Source organism: Xenopus laevis, chromosome 7S, assembly GCF_017654675.1.
Source record: "Xenopus laevis strain J_2021 chromosome 7S, Xenopus_laevis_v10.1, whole genome shotgun sequence".
Lineage (NCBI taxonomy): Eukaryota > Metazoa > Chordata > Amphibia > Anura > Pipidae > Xenopus > Xenopus laevis.
Window position 1 is genome coordinate 3,974,525 of NC_054384.1, and position 19,651 is coordinate 3,994,175.

At 39.5% G+C, this 19,651-nt stretch overlaps 1 protein-coding gene across 1 annotated transcript; it reads left to right on the forward strand.

Annotated features, from left to right (window-relative positions):
* Positions 1 to 7,735: 7,735 nt before the first annotated feature.
* On the forward strand, positions 7,736 to 13,996 carry LOC121396352 (ovostatin homolog). The gene is made up of 9 exons (XM_041571189.1): positions 7,736 to 7,777; positions 8,437 to 8,595; positions 8,886 to 9,110; positions 9,857 to 9,914; positions 10,596 to 10,738; positions 11,823 to 11,972; positions 12,130 to 12,279; positions 13,684 to 13,831; positions 13,956 to 13,996. The coding sequence occupies exons 1-9, from the start codon at positions 7,736 to 7,738 to the stop codon at positions 13,994 to 13,996; spliced, it is 1,116 nt and encodes a 371-aa protein (XP_041427123.1).
* Positions 13,997 to 19,651: the final 5,655 nt, after the last annotated feature.

The window sequence follows — 19,651 nt, forward strand, 5'->3', positions numbered from 1 at the left end:
GATTTGTTTTTGAGATGACAATATTTAGCATTATAATAAGTCATGGAAAGGTGAGCACCCAACTTACTCCAATATTTTAAATTAGTCAAAGAGTTTTTGTATGTATCCCTATTTTGTTTAGGGGGATGATTAATAATATTAAAATTAATTCTTACTTTGTTTTTTGCTATGAGAAATTCTTTATTTATCTTTCTCGTTGTAATTTCACCTTGAATCACTGCTTTCCATGAATCTCATAATAATGGAAGGTCTTTCTGTTGGGTGGAATAAATCCCATCTATCCTTCAACATTGTATTAACATCAATTCTCTTTTTGAAAATAGAGGGGTATAACCATGGGGTATATGATTTTTGGGAGGAACCCAACCTTATTTCAACTGAGATAGTGGCATGGCATGATAGGAGAGCATTATTTAAAATATCTATTGTAGAAACTAAATAATCAAGTCGAGTTCCTAGACCATGGGCATGAGAGAAAAGGGTAAAATCTTTGTCAGATGGATGTAACGTCCTCCAAAGGTAGCTAAATTATTTTGATTCACAAAGTTGGATATCAGTTTAGATTCCCTAAAAGGCTGTTTTTGGTTTCTGAGAATAAAAATCTATCTGTGTTAGGTACATACAAGGAACACATATTGCATACCAGACCTTGTCGTGTAGAAGAACTTAAGTAATAATATATCTACCATTTTCATCTCTCTCATTCTGAATTTGTATATTTGGCAATTTATAAAATAAAATAAGCCTCCACAACCTTTGTTATGTAGAGTTTGCAGAGGTCAGTTGTATAGTGGCCTCCTTTCACTGTAAACCTCCACTTCCGATTCTCTATGGTGACCTCTTATTCAGAGCCCAAGATTCTCCGCTAACCTACAAGTATGGGCTTATTTATGAAAAATTTCTTCGAATAGAAAAAAAATTCAAATGTAAAAAACTGAATACAATTGTGAAAAAAACCCTTGAATTTTTCGAGTGTATAGGCTTAAAAAACTTGAATTTGTGAGTTTACAAACTCAAAAACTAGAAAATTGAATTCATGGGAATCTCCCATTGACTTCTACATGACCTCGCCAGCTTTTAGATGTGATTTCTTACATTTCGAGTTTGCTTAATAAATACCAGACATTTGAGTTTTTGAAAATATAATTTCAGTTTTTTGCAAAAAAAATTGAATCGTGGCATAAATTCAGATTCGAATCTTGATAAATCACCCCCTAAACACTGAACTTCTCTACCTGGTGCCCAATCACCTCAGGGGGGTTTACCCCAATCTAATCCTTTCTTGCTAGTCCAACTATCTTTCACTCCTACAGTGAACTCACACCACCTTCTACCACTAGTTATCCCTGTGTGAGTCAGTCCCCAAAAAACATTCTGGCCACATCAGTCTTAGTCCTGGTTATGGATGTTCCGAGGCCAAAGAGGAAGTGCACAGCTACTGCACTTCTTTATATAGGCTCCTTAAGGGGAATTCCCCCACAGGCCATCCTAAGGGGTAAACTATCACATTGCCCAACTATTTATATTATGAAACCTATCTGTTTGGTTCACTCGGACCTGTTGCCTATTTCCTTGCAGTACGATTTCGTGTGATATCGATAGATTCCCGGCTCCAGCCAGTGAACGAGACAGTAAGTGTGTTCTGTTTGGTTTGGTACCAACCTACAAAAAAGTGTAGAAAGTATAACAATGTATTCTTTTTATTTTCAGTATTCTTCAATCTACATAATGGTGAGTATCATAATTACTATTTTATTATCCAGAACACCCTGTCTTCTATTTGAGTCTTCATCAGTGGCTTGTTCATGATCACTCTCATTGCATTTATGCATATTGTTGTATTAAGTCCTCTTCTTTTATAACCTTTAAAGGGCCTTTTTAGTTTACTTTCAGTATGTTATGGCATGGGTAATTCTAAGCAACTTTCAATTGGCCTTCTTTTTTATAGTTTTTTGAATTATTTTCTTCTGACTCCAGCTTTCAAATGGAGGTCACCATTAAGTCCATCAGTAAGGCTGCACATTTATTATTTTTATTACTCATCTTTCTATTCAGGTCCTCTCCAATTCATAGTCCAGTATATTTTCAAACCAGTGCTTGTTTGCTAGGGTAATTTGAATCCTAGCAACCGGATTGCTTAAATTGCAAACTGGAGAGCTGATGAATAAAAATCTTAATAACTCAAAAAACACAAATAATAAAAAATGAAATCCAACTGCCACATTTCTCAGAATATCCCTCTCTACATCATTCTAAAAGGTAATTTAAAGACAAATAACCCCTTAAATTCTTCAGACCAAAAAAGTATGGGTCTTCTCATAATATGACCAGAATAGGTCAGGTTTAGTCAGGCTACTTATGCTTTAGGTGATGAGATGGAATATTACTGGATGGCACAGCAGTTATCTTTGTCTTATAACAACCAAGGAGCAGTGTCATTTCTTAAAAGGGTTTACACAGGTTTGACAAAAGCTCTGCAGGTCCATGTTCTGGGGGCAATGTTCTAGAACAGTGACATTTATTCCTAGAACATGAAACTGATTAATGTTTTTTTGGTGAAATGTCATAGTAAGTCTTACTGAATAGTGAAAGCAAAATGCTGAGTTACGCTGCCCGTTCAGGGGTAGCTAGGGAAGGAGAGGTATGAGAACCCAAAAACAATCTTTGTAATAACTGGGAAATTATTTAAAAAAGTGGCTCTTCAGGAGAAGGTGGGAAACAATGGTTGAGAGGAGCAGGCAGAAGTTCTGAGGTGGCAGCAAACATCAAAAATGAAAAGTCAGGCCAAGGGGCAGTAACAGAGATCAAGAAATAAAGATGAAATCCAAAGTGAATGGTCAGGAAGCAAAATATGATAGAGGTTCTCAGAATAAGCACAGAAAGAAGCTCCACAAAGAATGGCAGATTGATGTCCAAGCAGGGAACCAAAATAGCACCTGGGGGTCCAGACATGTGACACAGCCATAATTGGGAGTAGATTGATTTGTAGGAGAGAACGTATTTACTTGATGGCTCTGCTCTAGGACAGTTCTGAACATACAGACAGTGAGTCTAAGTACAGCTTTTATGGAAATCGTCTTCTCGTCCATGTTAGGATCCAGCTGCAACTGATGTGGTTGAGTGGCACAACCTGACAGCAGAACATGGAGTGTTGACCTTGGAATTCAAACTGCCAAATGATGCTCTTTTAGGGAAATACGACATCTTACTGAGGACATCGTTTTATGGGGCTGACCATACCTTTAAAGTTAAAGAGGATGGTATGTCTGTGTAACATATTCTTGGTTCTTTCTCTTTATACTTGACTCCTGTATGCAACAACCATTTCTTTCTATCACAGTGGTCCTCTAAGCACCACAATATGCCCAATCCATACCATGTCACACCTCAAGGTTTCTTGGCAGACATTTCACAAAATATTACTCATCACTCAGTCAGTATTGCTGCTGTCCATGTTAAAGGAGAAATAAAACCTAAAAATGAATATGGATAGAAATGCCATTGTTTGTATACTGAACTTCATTCACTAACGTAAAGGTTCAGCATCTGTATAGTAATAATGGCTCATTTGCATCCACAGACACAGTGGACAACTTGGGCTTTTCCTTTCCTCCTATTCTAAATTGAGCATTTGTAGGTTTAAGGTTTAGGAGGAGTTCACTATACAGGGGTCTAGTTCAAAGGAGAAGGAAAGCTACCAAGGCAGTTTATTGCCAATAGATTAGCCACAATAGTGCAAGCTAGAATGCTGTATTTATTCTGTAGAATACCCGAGTAAACAGCTCTCTCCCTGCTGCTCATAGTTCTGGGCTCAAATTACAGCAGGAAGGGGAGGATGAGAGAGAGGAGCAAACTGAGCATGCTCAAGCCCTAGCCCTGGAGATTTAAGCTAAAAACAGGAAGTCTGATGCAGAAGTCCATGTGTACACAATATAAGGAAAGAAATGTGGTGTTTCTTTTGAAAGAGGACTCAGAGAAACATTACTTTGAGGGTTTACTGATGTATTTTTATAGACCTTTCTAGTAAAGCTTACTTAGTTTTAACCTTTCCTTTTCTGTTAACTGTGACTAACTAATTTGTTGAACTTGTACTTGTTTTCCACCAATGCCTGCTCTCAAAAGGCAATGACATGTGATCATCAATACTTTCAGTTGCATAGTTCTGCATTGGGCAAGTGAAAATCAGCAGTGAATAACATACAAAAGGCAAAAAGTCTCGAATCCCCATTGAAAAAGTCTCGAATATAAGCCCTCTTGATAGAAATGATGTTGAACATAGATGTATATTTGATAATGGGATTTATATTACAGCACCACCCAGATTCAGCCTGACTGTGGATGCTCCCAGGGAAATATTTATACAGGACAATGACATATCAATCAGTGTCAGTGCCAGGTAAGTCCCTTGATGCTTTACGACAGGAGTGTCCATATTTTACTACTTTTAACATCTACATCCATAAAAACTGTTTCTTGACAGTGTCTTGAGATCCTACTGATCTGTTTTGGACAACCCTGTTTTATAGTATAGTTAACTTTGCCTTTTCCTGTGTAGCCACAGAACTGAGTCATGTCTTCAGCAAGGACAAGATGGCGCGCCCCTGGTAACTTGCGGGCAAAGTCAAGTTGCTGAGGCTGAGGTTCTCACCTTGCTTCATAGCAGATGTGCCCGATAAAACAATATTGAATTTGTCCGGAAGATACTTTTTAGATTCTGAACTGTCTCTACTATCCTCTTCTTACTCGTCTTCCTCATCTTCCTCCCCAAAATATTTGTTGCCATCTGATTGCCTTTTTGGCTTTCAAGATACCTACACTCAATGGACATTAGAATCTTTATAAAATAATAATAGAAATTCTGAAAATAGGGTGAGAGTTTCTTTATAATCACAGAGAACGACACGGTTTAAGCACAAGTCCACCTCTTATCCCACACATTTGAGAACTTCCACGATCAACTTATGTATTATATGATAATGTCTCCCAAGACAATCATAAAGATAATATATCCCACTAGTGCGGGTTTGTTCGGGTTGAGCTCTTCCACCTGCTATATTTGTCTGCGATCTTACACTGCCGGCTTCCGACTTCCGTTTTATAGTCGTGGAGTTGCCCCACCACTTTTGTGACGTCATCAACAGGGCGGGTCTATAAATGGAGGGGGAAACTGGATGCTGGTGGGCACAGGTCGGGTGGGTGTGGGTTAAGGTCGGGTGCGGGTGGAGTTTTTTTCTCGGCCTACACATCACTAATCCCCACTTTTAGGTTTTGACCTAAAAGCCCATTAAATATTTCAGATCCTTGCTTTTTAAAGTGTTTTGAGGGATGTTATAGACTCTCAGACTACTGACCTTCTGCAGGTTGATCATCCCATATTTGCTATCTTCCTCCATTTGACACAAAGAGACCAGACCACCCATGGTAGGAATCCCTTGGGGGAACCTCTATGACAGTTTATAGACTTTCATTTATGACCCTTAGTCTTCTGGTTACCAAGTTCCATTAAGGAAAGTGACCATGTTGTACATATTCTGAAATCTGTTGGAGAATGCTTATAGCTGGACAACGGTGCAGTTTTATTCACCCTTACGGCTTGGTGCACATAAACCTTTTTTGTGTTTTGTTGTGTAATCACAGAAACTGGCAGAAACACTGTTTTTGTATTTACCACTTGCTTTTGTGTTCTCTTTTAAAGAGACCCACTCGGGCAGGGAGTACCAGGGCGGCTCAATGGAAGCCTTTGCATCAAATACAATTATTATGATGGTACAATGACTAGTCTCTGTATCAATATCACAGGAGAGGTGAGTTTATTGTATAGTCTTTCTAATGTTGGCAAAGTCTGCAATTTACACTGAGTCAAAGCTAAACACAATACACTGTGTATACAAAGGCATGTCATAAATGCTTTGTGGTTTGCCATTACAAAATATATTTCATTTTGCAAGAATGTTTACTTTTAAAATTGTTGTCTCTAACTAAGCTTCCTTATCTGAAAGAATCTGCTAATACAACCTGTTTGAGGCTCAAAATCCTGCATTAACATATAATAATGGATTTTACAGCCATAAAGCAGGGCAGGACTGCTGCTTACAATGGGGATCAGATAGGATCTGTGCAGCCACTGGGACAGAATGTTCTGTTATACAGATAGCTAGAATCTCAGCTGCCATAAAGCAGGACAGGACTGCTGCTTACAATGGGGATCAGATAGGATCTGTGCAGCCACTGGGACAGAATGTTCTGTTATACAGATAGCTAGAATCTCAGCTGCCATAAAGCAGGACAGGACTGTTGCTTACAATGGGGATCAGATAGGATCTGTGCAGCCACTGGGACAGAATGTTCTGTTATACAGATAGCTAGAATCTCAGCTGCCATAAAGCAGGACAGGACTGTTGCTAACTTATAAAAGGTAGAGTTATATTTTATTGCACATCTGGTGCTGACCCTAATGATAATGTTCCTGTTTCCCAGAAAGCTATTGGTGGTTTTACTGGGGGATGTGCAGGGCCTTGAACATACCAGTGGGGACAGATGGAACCAACACATGATAATTGATGTTTATTTATCTTCACATACAATCAAGGGGTTCTTGCCAAGTGTTGGACACAGAGGGAGGTGGGTAGATCAGGGTGCGGGTTCTAATTTATCATAATATCTGAGTAAATTATAATATACCTTATCAAAATGTGTTCTGCAGATGGATTCCCAAGGAACATTGAGCAGAATTATTGACCTGAATGAACTCCAGTTGACTAAGCTATCTGACCAGGGAAACGTAGTTAAACTCAAGATCACTGTGACAGAGGAGGGCACAGGTAAAATACAGGGGAATCTAAAATCATTTTACTTTATTCCTAATTCACATGGATTTTGTGGTAATGCCCAAAGAATGCATTCTGTGAACAAAAAAAAACATTTTGTGGAGACAGAATGAATATTGCCCATACAAGAAATATTCTATAGTCACAAATTTACTATGAAGTCAAGTTACAAATAAAACAAATGAATTCTGCGCACCCCAAAATAAAGTTACAAGTTCATTTTGCAACCACAAATATTGTATACACAAGATAACTGGGGAAAAATTACATTTTGTATTCACAGAATGACAGAATTTTTCTGATGATGTTTTGTATTCATGGAATCAAAATTTAGAAATCACAAAATATGTCAGGCCTCTTAAGCCTCAGTTTTGGCACATGTAACAAAAAGAAGTAGCAATTTCTTTTGGCGGTGTATTATATACTGTATGTGTATCGTTCTAACTCAATTTATCTCTGACCACTTGATGAAAAAGTTCATTAAACTTAATTTACAAAATGAATTTTGTCCTTAAGTGTAATTTTTTTGTTATATAACTATAAAAATCTTGTTTGTGGTTACAAAATTATAGGCGTGTTCACAAATTTATTCTGTATTTTTATGCATTTTGTTCTGTGTTTTATTCTGTATTTTTTCTGCTAGTTGCAATGGATATCAAATAGGATCTATGCCACCAAACAGATCTAGTTATATCAGTGTTTTTTATTTTTAACTTTGCATTAGGATTATTTTACTTGGAGCACAGGTGCAATAGATTATATGATCTCCCCAAAAAATACGGAACTGAATATGCTGTTTGGTTTGTTTATGCGTTTGTTGTTCCTTTATTGCAGAAGCCCAAGAAACTGAAATCCAGTTCATAAAAATTAAAGGTTGTTTCCCTATAGTAACGTTTGATTATGAAGTTATGCAGACGTTTTATAAGCCGGGGATTCCTTACTTTGTTGCCGTAAGTTCTGTTGAATGTTCAAAGCTATTATATTATAATTCATAAACTATAAACCCCCAAATTAAACTGTGCTTTTTAGTGGGTTTAATATCATGCCAATAGGGGGGGTAATATTAGCAAAACTGAACTCTTCAAGCAAGAACTCAGGCTCTTGTACTTAGCACGGCTCAAAAGGAAGAGTTCCCCTTTATCTCCTCATAGCCTGTAAGGATAGATACCGTAAAACATTGGTCCCCAAACTGTGGTGCCCTGAGCCAGTTAGAATGAAAGTTTCAGGACAGTGCCTCTTTGCTCCCCTAGATACACCTGTAGGCCACGTGTAGTGCTGGGAGGGATATGAATGATGGGCGATGGGCAAATTTTTTGCCCGTTTCGTGGCGAAACAGGACAAATTCGCCCATCATTCAGCTCTAACACGTCTGTATTGAAAATTAATAACCAATAGTCACAGGAAAGATCGTAATTGTTACATCTATGGCCACCTCTAGTCCCTGAATTCAGATCTGGTCAACCCATGGATGAAAGTGTCTGTCCAACAATCCATCAAAAAAGACACATTGCCCAGAAAGTGGCAACTCTGAAATAATAATGGGAGCCCCAAGATAACTAAGTTCAGCCTTTTCCTGTGCCTAAATTTTTTCTTTAATCTCTGTTCCAAGATGATGTTGCAAGATTGTGATGGGAACCCCATGAAGAATGCACTCATTGAGCTGCTGGTGGAAGAGGACAACATCCAGAATGTGACCACAGATGCAAACGGCAAAGCACAGTGTGTAATCGACATGTCCAGATATGATAGTGATGATCTTTTTATCAAGGTGAGAGCAACCTTTGTAAAGGTTTATTTCTCTGCTTTACCTTGTAGAGTGACGTAGACATCAGTATTCTTCAAAAAATTGCTGTGATCCTTCATGTTTTGTATATTCATATTTTTTCGAGTAATAATTTCATGTGGTTGCAACCGTTTACATAATCTAGCAACCAGACAGAAATGTAAAAGTCGAAATGGAATAATAAAGATAACTGAAAGGATGCTTACAGCAGGTCTATCTACAGTAGACAATATGAAGGCCAGCCTTGCCGATAAGTCAGTCTCCTTTCTTCCTAGGCATTTTATATTCAGGATGAATATGATGGATCCAGCCAGAACACGTCTGACATATCCAGTTATTTATATTTGCCCCGGTTCAGATCTCGCACAGGAGACTATATTCAGGCGTATGCTCCACAACTGGAGCTGGACTGTGGGAAAACTTATGATGTCAAAGTGCATTATTTGTTTAGCAGAGAAGGACTTCTTGAAGGAGCCAGAAATATATCTTTTTACTACCTGGTGAGTGATGAAAGTTAGAAAAAGCCTAGAGTTTCAGGAAGTGGGGACCTTAGGTTTTGTGCATATCTAAATGTAGAGCCATTGTTGGACTGGTGGGTCCAGGGCCCCGCACACAACCCCTGGACCTCCCGCCCCAACAGTAAACAACCTCCACCTCCCTCTGTGTGTACCTTATTTATTTTGCAACCGCAGGGGGGGGAAATCAGGGGGGCAGCAGCCAGGGTTCCCATCCAGGGAGTGGGTCTGGGTCAGTGGGGCCCACAAGGGCTGGGGACCACCGGGTCTTTCCCAGTGTCCTGCCAGTCCAACCCTGTGTAAAGCAATCTTGTTGCACTTTAATTATGGCTTGCCTCTGCTAAAGCAGGTGCTACTGTAGCCAAACAAAGACTCATATATCAAAGAGCAACCCAGAAACATAACATTTATGCTGAAGTGCTGGAAGATTCTTGACCTGAGCTACAGTTACAGGTTGTGTCATTCACACAGCCACAACATACGTTTGTGCCACTTAAGTAAGAATCTCCTCTTCTCCTAAACTTACCTTCTCTGAGCTGCCAGCAGGGCCCAGTAATTCTAATACCCAGCAACACATAAAATGGGAGATACTTATTTGGGGGACTTAAAAGTGTCCTCCTGCTATTGGTCATTGGAAAAGGTAACATTCCCCTGTAACCGAATTATGGGAACATTTGTTTTTCTTCAATGTAGTCCACCCAGGTCTAACTTGTCTTTAACACTTACTACAGATGGTGTCACAAGACAAGATCGTGAAATCTGGTGAACGGCTGGTGGACGTGAGCAGCAGTGAGTATATTTCTGGCCGCATTCTGGGACAGAATGATAATAATGATAATTCTTTGAAAGGATATCATTAAGATATCAAATATCTGTTGGTGCTTTAAATGGCTGAGGACTTCAGATTTAGTTCAGAACTTCTGGCTGATTTGTGTGTCCACACAGAAATATATATCATGCAACTATTTTGTGCAATACACATTGAGTGAAGTCTTCATGGATGCGAGGGTCACTGAGCATATTCAGGCTCCATGTACTTCTATCTCTAGGAAAGAATGCTAATTTAATTGATTGATATATATTAGGATATGAATTACATTTGGTAATGTGTAGTTTCCATAGAAATGCTCATTCAGGCACAAATGGTCATTAGTGGACACAATATTGAATGGGCAAGGCTAGTAACTAACCAGTTTGCAGTTAAAGGGTTTATGACACTTGCAGAAAGCAATGCGAGACCACCAGTGCCACCGGTTCTACGTTTCCAAGTTCAATTTACATGAAATAGAAAAAAAAATTGTGTTGGCAGGCCATGTGCAGAAGCCCCTGTACTTTAAAGAGTTAAAGGATTAAGACCCTACCCAATTCAAATTAGGGTGAATAATCTCTCTCATCTTGGAATGACCAACAAGGAATGGTCATTGCTTTCCAGCCACTCAACTTTAATTTTCTCTCTCTCTCTCCTGACAGCTCTGCAAGGTCAATTTTCCCTCAGTGTTACTATTCCATCACAATATAGCTCCAGTATTGATATTATGGTATACTGCATGTTGCAATCAGAGGTTTTATCCAGCCATGTTCATCTTATCATGGAGAAGTGCTTCAAAAACCAGGTATGGGAAGAGACATTCAGCAATGAGGACAATTACAGGGATCTGGGCTATGATGTTGCCTTGTTGCCATTGGGCTCCTTATATTGTGACTGACTTAGTGGCTTTCAGATAATTTAGTTCACTTTGTGGTCGAACATTTTCAGTGTCGGACTGGTCCAGGTTGAGTGTGGAGAAATAATAGTTTGGAAAGTGGGCCCATGGTCTAATGTTTTCTGTTGGGTTCCTGGCATCTCAGTCCAACACTGAACATGGTTACAACCCTCTACTTACACCCATTCATCAATTTCTTCTTCCAGAGATTTTTTAGACTAGAGTACAGCTAGCATTGGAGGAAAACATTCCTAGATATTCTCATCTGGCTTTAATCTCTAGACCTGGTGCATACAGCCAATGTAATTTTCCAGTAGTAGCTGTCTATAGAAATATCAGTCTGGGAATCCACCCTTGCCTCTTCTCAAGTCTTGATTCTGCTTTTTCTAAAGGCTCTACTTTTCCCTGTCTTCTCCTTTGCCTGACTAGCCGGCCACATGAAAACCTCAGGTTTTATTCTGCTTCTGTATAAGAGGTACAGGGATGGTCACTTATGAGTTCACTTCAATCTTTTGTTTTAACGAAAGCTCATTTTATTGGCCTTATATAAGCTGGAGGAGGCATGGTGGATGGTACACAGAGTCTTTAGGAAAGTAGACAATTTAATTCTCAGAATGCATCAGTTTAATATGGAACATGGTGAATGAGATATTGGTTTGCTCTCAACTTGAGGAATCATTGGTGTATACTGTAAACAGGTATGCGACCTGTTATCCAGAATACCCAGAACCTGGGGTTTTACAGACAGATATTTCTGTAATTTGTTTGTAATTGGTGCTATTGATTCCTTTATGTAATCATTTTGGTCTTGGGCCAAAAAAGTTTGCAATATTAATTTTCCCGAAAAGGCCTTCTAATAAAGAAAAAACTTCGGCAGTGAGTACAGCCACTCAGTCACATTTCCTTGATGATTGTTTGAGCTGAAAACCTTGAGCAATCATAAATATGCCCCATAATTTTCCTTTCTTCTGAGCCAGCATTGTTTTCTTCAAAGGTTTCCCTGATCTTCTCTGCATCTGAAGGGGCTTCCGGATCTGATGTCAACCTGATGCTAAAAGCAGATCCCAAATCCCTGTGTGGCCTCCAGATAATTGATTCCAGCATTCTTCTGCACCTTAATAATTGGCCACTCACACCTGAGAAGGTAAGTCATAGGGGAATACATAGTTTGTTATTAAGCAGAAATCTTGCCCTGCATTATGGTAGGAGTTTCTTGTTATCTGGTTGGGATTATAGTTATCTGTAAATGTGCTAAAAATAAAGGGCCACTTTGAATTCAACTTTATTCTTTTCTCATTTAGTTGGAACATGTTCTCTATCACCCAGATAAATTGGTTGCACGTTGGAATCAATTTACATGGGATCCAGACAGACTATGCGGTGTCAATGCCTCATTCTATGATAGCCCTCTGCCATATGATGATGAAGGATTTGCTAATTTGGAGTTCCAAGTAAGTAGTAAATATAAATGCAGGCCACTGTAAGCCAGACAATGATTCTCTTTCACTCTATGGGTTGGTCTCCAGTGATGAGCAAACTTTTTTGGCAGGCATTGATTAGCAGTAGTATTCAGCATTCGCAGCAAAACTGCGACAAAATAGTGACCAGAAAAGAGGTGAAGGTCAGAAGCATAGCACACATGGCATGAAATAGTGTTTACTGTTTAGAATCTTAAAAGTTGTGATTTTAAATCAAGAGGAGATTGGGAGCCAGTGAAAGGCTTTGCACAGGAATGCGTAGCTGTGAGCTCGGTGAATCTAGCAACAAATTGGGAAAGACACTATTATGAAATGCCTACAGGGAATAGTTGCAGTAGTCAAGAAAGTGTTTAAGTTGGACCTAAGCTGAGGTGAGATCCTGTACAGGCAATATTGGCAGATGGAAGTAACAGGATCTTGCAAGGGGTTGGATGGATGGTTTAAAAGAGAAATGGGAGTCTAAAGTAATTCCTGTCCAGCAAGGCTATGAGGCTGATTGAACAGTTATGTTGCAATATAACTAAAATAAATTGATTGGAGATCTAAAAGACTGAATCATTTCTCTATTATCATTAGACAATGATAATATTAGAAGGCCTAATATAGAGTTTTGAGGAACTCAACAGAGAAAGGTGGAGGTGAAGTTTGAGTAAAAAGATAAGAAGGTCATTTAAGACCCCAGGGGGTCAAGTGGAAGGGCAATAATGGCCCTTATTGCTTATATATGTATCACTTGTGCCCTCCTCGACACTGCGCTCTGCACCAAATGGAGAGTGCAGCGTCAGGACATGGAGCTCAGCCATAAGGACAAGTCCCTCAAAAAGCAGCATGCAAGGTAGAGGTGGGAGGTAAGGAAGCCTACTTTCTACCCCATACCCCTTTTGCCTAACACAGGCCGTACTAGATTTAAAGCCATAAAAGAATAGTGTCATGAATGCCAGCTGAGACATGTCTTTGAAGAGTAGGTGATGATGAGGAGAAGGTGACCTCCACTGGCATTCATCTTCTGAGATACAGACTTGAGCTTGTGCCAAGGTTGGGGTTTAACTACAGTCAATGGTGTCAAGAGCTGATGATAGATCATCATTGTAGAGAGAAGCTGCCACAATCTGACAGGTAAGGTTTCTAATATGAGAGATACAATGTGCTGCTACTTCTGTGATATTGTGATGGACTGAGATGATTGTCGTAGAACAGTAGAAAGTGTTACTTCTAACTAAGACAGTCCAGGACAGCCCTTTTGGCAGTATTTTAGAGGTGTAATTCAGAGTAGACACCCCCTTCTGGGGAATTGCCTCTATTGTCACTGTTTGATGAGTATACCCCAATATTTTCTGCATACTGCACTTAGATATCATCTGTTCTCTTCCCTTTTAGCACGCTGGCTTAATATTTGCTACAAACGCATCCCTGCAGAACCCTCAGATGTGTGAGAAGATAAGAGGAGCAGCACGACATGTCTCAATGCAGAAAAACATGTACCTTCATGAAAAATATTATAAATACTATAGGAATACATTTCACGGTGATTTGCTTTGTTTTTCTCCATGTATTGTCTGTGCTTATTTGTAGTAATATTATGGATATTACTTTATTCATTATTGAAATATGTGGTCCATCCTAGTTACTTGGTACGGTCCACCCTTCAGGGGGCCTGGACAAGCAGTGGACAAATTACCCAAGCCCTTAGTTTCTGATGGCAGCCTTCACTGTGGCCCTGTATATTCATTTGTGGAAACTGTGGCGGAGTCTCTTCGTCTTTGCACATATTTACCTACTGTTTGTACCCAGTGACTACTAATTTATACTTACACAGAACTCAGCAAAGGCAGGAATTTTACCAGAAGCTCTATAGTCTGAAAAATGACCATACATTAAGGACAATGCATTCTTTATGAATTTCCATTTATTATCTGGTTTGAGTATTTCTACATTAAAACCTGTAGCCCCAAGGTGGAGTTTTCCAACAAATAACAGGTTACATAGTTATGTTTGGGAGATAATGCGGTGTGTGCCATGAGCTTTATGTAATTTATTGTTATTGGTGAAGCTCAATACTTTGATAAGCAGGGAAGGGCTCTAGTGCTCAAAAGACGTCAACCAATGTAACAATGAAGGAATTTAAAAAAGCATTTGCCACTTACATTCACTCTTCTCCACATTGCTTCCACTACATCAATAAAGTCTAGATGGGTATGGAAATGAGAGACAAAAAAATCTATTTAAAGAGTGAATTTTACATGAATTTGAATAGTGGGTTGGTGATCATTTGGTCTTTCCATCCACCCTTGAATTGAAAAAAAATAGATAAATATTTAACGACCAACTACCAACTTTCCCAAACTTTCCTTTTTATAAATATGTTTTGGTTTAATGGCAGGGACTTTCAGATTTATGACTGATCTATATTTATTATTTAACATTGGCAGGACAATTCCCAGATATCACAGACCTGAGACATGATTTACCTGAAATCTGGAGTTTCGAGATGATAACGATTGGGTAAGTGTCTGTAGATGCTGGTAGCCATCACACAATGATACTGATACTGCAAGAGGTAATTCATCCTCAGAAGCCTCTGCTCACGTTGACATCATTATATTTATAAACAGTATTACTGAAGCAGATGTAATTCTAGGCAACCCTTTTTACTTCAACGATGCAGTTGTAAGCTTCTCCTTCTTTGCACGAGATGGGCCTCAGAAAAGACTGTTCTTGTTCAGATATTACCATAGTCTTCTCGTTGAGTTATCTAAATATATGCCACTTACTTATACAGGTATGGGATCCGTTATCTGGAAACCCACTATACAGAAAGCTCCAAATTACATAAAGGCCATCTCCCATATCAAAATGTTTTCTCTGTAATAATAAAACAGTACCTTGCAAACTCAGATATAATTAATCCTTATTGGAAGCAAAACCAGCCTATTGGGTTTATTTAATGCTTACATGATTTTCTGGTAGACTTAAGGTTGGAAGATCTAAATTATGGAAAGATCCCTTACCTTATGTTTTTTTCCTTTGGATATATCTGATGGGCTGCTGTGGGTTTTTAGAACTGGAGCAAACTTTGATTTTTCTATTTTATAGTTAAAGAACTGTCCCACAGACTATATCTGGCGCACACATCGTCAACAACAAGATAGCCTTGTACTGAATGGCTGCCATTGAGTTGGGTGGGGGGGGGGGTTGAGTACAAGGCTAGCCAGTGACTTGCACCTTCTGACATTCCCAGCTTGTGTGACTGAATGATGTTGTTATAGGTAGAAAAAGCCACAAAAGCTGTAAGCCCCAGAGCAAGAAAAGAGGTCTTTAAGCACAATGCTTTGCCTTTGTAATTTTACACATCTTGGATAAACGAAGCCACGTCATTCAACAGAGACATTATTATTCATGAAGAATCCACGTACTCTAGAGCAGGAGGAACATCCATCCATCAGGTCCTCTTAGCTCCAGTGTTGGACTGGATACGGGAAAACTCCCAGTTGGTCCAGGTGTCAGTGGGCCCTTTTGCTTCTAAATATGTGGCCAATTTCATTGTCATTCCTTATTTCTTTATGGGAAAAAATTCTTAATAATGGAAAAATAGACTAAGTAAATATAAAAGACTAGGAGAATAAAGAGTTTGGGTGAGGAGAGGAGAGGAGAGGAGGAATAATAGTTTGGAAAGTGGGTCCCACGGTCTAAGGTTTTCTGGTGGGCCCCTGGCATCCCAGTCCAACACTGCTTAGCTCTGCATCACCTGTAGAACATAATCATTCTTCATGACCAGTATCTTCTCTAATTGAACATAATAATTCTTCATGACCTGTATCTGCTCTAATTTTGATCTCTCATCCTTTCTTCCAGTGAGAGTGGATCAGCATCTGTAACATTGAGAGTCCCGGAGGCGAGCGCCCGGTGGGAAGCCTCCATGTTTTGTCTTTCTGAAGAGACCGGATTTGGGATGACCATGTATCCATCTACTTTCACCTCCACCCTGTAGTATGCTGAACAAAATCCAAATTGCAAAATGGTTTCATTAAACAGCCAGGCTTTGTCAACTTTTTGCTAAATAGTAGTATAAATAACCCCAGTTAACTGAGATTGATATAACCTTGCGCTAAGATTCACCCGCTGTACGGCACTCACCGAAGGATTCACATGAGACGTATGTTGCTTAGTATTTATTGTGAACACTAACTACTCCATAGTGGGTTGGAGACCTACGCATTTCGTGCCCTAACTCTCCCGGCACATTCTACTAAGCAACATACGTCTCATGTGATTCCGTCGGTGAGCACCATACAGTGGGTGAATCTCAGTGCAAGTGTAACTCCGGACTGAAGTGGCTGGGATCCCGCGAGAGCTGCTACTGGAAGGGGAGACGCTGCGCTGCTGCATGGGTGAGCTCTGCTAAATTCCTAAACCTTTTCTCTGTGAATTGATATAACCTTGGCTATTTCTTACTTAGGAGCATTGGTTCTTGTTACCCTCCCCATCAATAAACACTAAATATAAATATAAACAGTTATTGCTGTATAGTGTAGTCAATTGTACACAAATGAAAAGAACTGTGTTGAGTTTGCATCCACACCCCATCCTTTCCCAGTCAGGCTATTGGCACCCATTTGCTTCCCCACTACTTGCAACAATGCAGATATAATTTTGGACAAAAAATGTATTTCCATTTTTTAATCTGCATCTTATTCTTGGTTACAGGTTAATTATTTCCTGGTTTCTTCCACTAAAAACTAAGCAAGCAAGAGGTTCACACATAGCCACAGTGCAGTTGCCTAGAACTCTTTGCAATGCTCTACAAGCAGCAATTAGAGAAACAGGTTTCTGGCTAACAGAAGCCATATTTATTACTACTCATACATAGTTAAATTGGGTTGAAAAAAGTCCATCAAGTCCAACCCCTCCAAATGAAAACCCAGCCCCATACACACACCCTCCCTACTCTCACATAAATGATATATACCCATATCTATACTAACTATAGAGTTTAGCATCACAATAGCCTTTGATATTATGTCTGTTCAAGAAATTATCCAAGTCCCTCTTATAGTCATTAACTGAATCAGCATCACAACATCACCCGGCAGTGCATTCCACAACCTCACTGTCCTCACTGTGATGAACCCCCTACTCTGTTCCTTTAAATGAAACTTCTTTTCCTCTAGTCTGAAGGGGGGGCCTCTGGTACGGTGATTCTCTTTATGGGTAAAAAGGTCCCCTGCTATTTGTCTATAATGTCCTCTAATGTACTTGTAAAGTCTAATCATGTCCCTCACAAGCGCCTTTTTCCCCCCAGAGAAAACAACCCCAACCTTGTCAGTCTCCCCTCATAATTTAACTCTTCCTTCCCTCTAACCAGTTTAGTTGCACTTCGTCTCTGCACTCTCTCCAGCCTGATCCAAAAAAGGAAAAATCAGCCCAGTGCTCTAGGAACCCAAACCCTTCCTTCCAACACCAAGACTTGAGCCACGAATTTAGCTCCCTAAGCTCCCGCTGTCTTCCTAAACTTGCACGTGGTAATATTTCTGAAAAAATTACATTGGAAGACCTTCCTTTTACCTTAGTGACTAGTTCCCTGAACTCACTCTTTAAAGTCCTCCATCTACCATTTATTTTGTCATTAGTACCAATATGTACTAAGACAGTTGGGTCAGGCCCACCCAATAATTTGTCTATCAAATCAACCACATGCCTGACCCTGGCACCAGGTAGACCGCAAACTGTTCGGTTGTAGTGATCCGGACGACAAATTACCCTATCCACTTTCCTAATAATTGAGTCCCCTACAACCACAATCTGCTTAGGCCTGACTCTGGTCTCCTCCCCATCACTACTAGAGAAACTGGTCTCCCGGCTGTTAGATAGATCAGCCCCGTCTAGAATTGCCAATTCAGAGTTCATACTCCCATCATCTTCACACAATCTGGCAAATTTGTTGCGATGTATAAGCTCCGGATCAGCCTCCATTTTCCTTTTGCCCACCTTAGATTTTCTAACTGTCGCACAGCTAACTGCCTCAACATCCTGCTGCTGTTCTGTTCCCCCCAAACGATCTGACCCTCTAGGTCCTGCTCAGTGAGCAAGAGACTCTTTTCGAGGTTTTCAATCGGTCAAAGTGTTGCAATTAAAGTTGCCACCTGGTCGGTATCTTACCAACCTAGCCGGTAAAACACCTGCCAAGGCACCTGCCCGCTCTGTGGCTTCTCTCTGTGGGGAGTTATCCCATCTCCTTTAATTTACTGGCATTATCACTCTGACCCTCATTCCCCATAATATATTGGTGGTGCCTGGAAACAGCACCAACGCTGCTTTCTCACTTATAATTGTGTCATAGTTATTATTTATAATTATGTTCTAGTTATAGCTACAGTATCACCTTTCAACAACAGATGGCGCTATTTATAGCTGTGCCAGTGAAACTCACCGTAGGCCAGGTCTTTGTTAGTGCAGGTAAGTTGCTGCACACATGGGAGATTTCCAGAATTTTAGATGTTCATGAACAAGAGCTCTCAGCAGTAAGCTGTCTATGCCATGCATGTCACCATGTGTCCATTCTATTACACAGTTATACATTTATCTACAAGGGCCCCAGCTAGGGTTGCCACCTTTTCTGGAAAAAAATACCGGCCTTCCTATATATTTATCTTTTTTCCCTATTAATAACATTGGGATCATATCACTGACCTTCCTATATATTTATCTTTATTCCCAATTAATAACATTGGGATCACTGACCTTCCTATATATTTATCTTTATTCCCTATTAATAACATTGGGATCACTGACCTTCCTATATATTTATCTTTATTCCCTATTAATAACATTGGGATCACTGACCTTCCTATATATTTATCTTTATTCCCTATTAATAACATTGGGATCACTGACCTTCCTATATATTTATCTTTATTCCCTATTAATAACATTGGGATTACTGACCTCCCTATATATTTATCTTTATTCCCTATTAATAACATTGTGATCAACCATCAACTATCCTTTTCAGATTATTTGTTTGCTTTTAGTAGCTTTTTCCAGTCAGTAGCCTGATAGTAATTATACAGACTTTATATAATCCCTTTTAAGTATCTAAGTACAATATAAAAAATGATGCAAACTACATATAGGGCAATAAGAACAATTCATCTTAGCACCAGTACTCCTAGCTCCAATGGATCTGAGGCTCATTTGGTTATCCTTTTTATTTTTTGTCCAAACTTATAATGGGAAATTCAGACAGAGTCTAATCCACAATGACCTAGTGACGCTGTTGGAGTGATCGTACAGTTGACCATGGGAGATTCACTTTAGATGTCATAGAGGTCACAAGGAGAAATACAAG

Excerpts from the sequence above, each read along its gene's own strand:
- LOC121396352 (XM_041571189.1), top strand. The coding sequence starts at position 7,736 with ATGCAGACGTTTTATAAGCCGGGGATTCCTTACTTTGTTGCC. Across the intron at positions 7,778-8,436 it reads GGATTCCTTACTTTGTTGCC|ATGATGTTGCAAGATTGTGA; the intron begins GTAAGTTCTGTT and ends CTCTGTTCCAAG. Across the intron at positions 13,832-13,955 it reads CTATAGGAATACATTTCACG|GGGGCCTGGACAAGCAGTGG; the intron begins GTGATTTGCTTT and ends TCCACCCTTCAG.